Here is a 2,320-nt window from a genome sequence, read left to right on the forward strand (position 1 = left end):
CACAGTGAAGCCCTTTATTTCGACTTAAAGGGCTCTTAAAATCGATTTCCTTACTCCACCCCTGACAAGTGGATTAGCGCTTAAATCGACGTTCCCAGCTCGAATTTGGGGTACTGTGGACACAATTTGATGGTATTGGCCTCCGGGAGCTATCCCAGAGTGCTCCATTCTGACCGCTCTGGACAGCACTCTCAACTCAGATGCACTGGCCAGGTAGACAGGAAAAGAACCGCGAACTTTTGAATCTCATTTCCTGTTTGGCCACCGTGGCAAGCTGCAGGTGACCATGCAGAGCTCATCAGCACAGGTGACCATGATGGAGTCCCAGAATCGCAAAAGAGCTCCAGCATGGACCGAACGGGAGGTACGGGATCTGATCGCTGTTTGGGGAGAGGAATCCGTGCTATCAGAACTCCGTTCCAGTTTTCGAAATGCCAAAACCTTTGTGAAAATCTCCCAGGGCATGAAGGACAGAGGCCATAACAGGGACCCGAAGCAGTGCCGCGTGAAACTGAAGGAGCTGAGGCAAGCCTACCAGAAAACCAGAGAGGCGAACAGCCGCTCTGGGTCAGAGCCCCAAACATGCCGCTTCTATGATGAGCTGCATGCCATTTTAGGGGGTTCAGCCACCACTACCCCAGCCGTGTTGTTTGACTCCTTCAATGGAGATGGAGGCAATACGGAAGCAGGTTTTGGGGACGAAGAAGATGAGGAGGAGGTTGTAGATAGCTCACAGCAAGCAAGCGGAGAAACCGGTTTTCCCGACAGCCAGGAACTGTTTCTCACCCTAGACCTGGAGCCAGTACCCCCCGAACCCACCCAAGGCTGCCTCCTGGACCCAGCAGGCGGAGAAGGGACCTCTGGTGAGAGTACCTTTTAAAATGCTATACATGGTTTAAAAGCAAGCATGTGAAAGGATTACTTTGCCCTGGCATTTGCGGTTCTCCTAGATGTAGTCCTAAAGCCTTTGCAAAAGGTTTCTGGGGAGGGCAGCCCTATTTCGTCCTTCATGGTAGGACACTTTATCACTCCAGGCCAGTAACACATACTCGGGAATCACTGTAGAACAAAGCATTGCAGTGTATGTTTGCTGGCATTCAACCAAAATCCGTTCTTTCTCTCTCTGTGTTATCCTCAGGAGAGTGAGATATAATTCATGGTCACCTGGTTGAAATAGGGTGCTTTTCTTCAGGGACACTCAGTATAGCCCATTCCTGCTGGGCTGTTTGCCTGTGGCTGAACAGAAATGTTCCCCGCTGTTAGCCACAGGGAGGGGGGAAGGTTGAGGGGGTAGTCACGCGGTGGGAGGAGGCAAAATGCGACCTTGTAACGAAAGCACATGTGCTATGTATGTAATGTTAACAGCAAGGTTTACCCTGAAAGAGTGTAGCCACTGTTTTATAAAATGTGTCTTTTTAAATACCGCTGTCCCTTTTTTTTTCTCCACCAGCTGCATGTGTTTCAATGATCACAGGATCTTCTCCTTCCCAGAGGCTAGTGAAGCTTAGAAAGAAAAAAAAACGCACTCGCGATGAAATGTTCTCCGAGCTCATGCTGTCCTCCCACACTGACAGAGCACAGACGAATGCGTGGAGGCAAATAATGTCAGAGTGCAGGAAAGCACAAAATGACCGGGAGGAGAGGTGGCGGGCTGAAGAGAGTAAGTGGCGGGCTGAAGAGAGTAAGTGGCGGGCTGAAGACAGGGCTGAAGCTCAAATGTGGCGGCAGCGTGATGAGAGGAGGCAGGATTCAATGCTGAGGCTGCTGCAGGACCAAACCAGAATGCTCCAGTGTATGGTTGAGCTGCAGCAAAGGCAGCTGGAGCACAGACTGCCACTGCTGCCCCTCTGTAACCAACCGCCCTCCTCCCCAAGTTCCATAGCCTCCACACCCAGACGCCCAAGAACGCGGTGGGGGGGCCTCCGGCCAACCAGCCACTCCACAACAGAGGATTGCCCAAAAAAAAGAAGGCTGTCATTCAATAAATTTTAAAGTTGTAAACTTTTAAAGAGCTGTGCTTAAAGTGCTGTGTGGCATTTTCCTTCCCTCCTCCACCACCCCTCCTGGGATACCTTGGTAGTCATCTCCCTATTTGTGTGATGAATGAATAACGAATGCATGACTGTGAAGCAGCAATGACTTTATTGCCTCTGCAAGCGGTGATTAAAGGGAGGAGGGGAGGGTGGTTAGCTTACAGGGAAGTAGAGTGAACCAAGGGGCGGGGGGTTTCATCAAGGAGAAACAAACAGAACTTTCACACTGTAGCCTGGCCAGTCATGAAACTGGTTTTCAAAGCTTCTCTGATGCGTACCGCGCCCTC

General features: G+C 50.7%; 1 protein-coding gene across 1 annotated transcript; it reads left to right on the forward strand.

Moving 5' to 3' along the window:
* Positions 1–210: 210 nt before the first annotated feature.
* Positions 211–1,992, forward strand: LOC140906106 (uncharacterized). Its single transcript, XM_073329614.1, has 2 exons — positions 211–863; positions 1,451–1,992. Exons 1-2 carry the CDS (start codon positions 287–289, stop codon positions 1,990–1,992), a joined length of 1,119 nt encoding a protein of 372 aa, XP_073185715.1. The 5' UTR covers positions 211–286.
* Positions 1,993–2,320: the final 328 nt, after the last annotated feature.

This window comes from Lepidochelys kempii, chromosome 2 (genome assembly GCF_965140265.1).
Source record: "Lepidochelys kempii isolate rLepKem1 chromosome 2, rLepKem1.hap2, whole genome shotgun sequence".
Taxonomy (NCBI): domain Eukaryota; kingdom Metazoa; phylum Chordata; order Testudines; family Cheloniidae; genus Lepidochelys; species Lepidochelys kempii.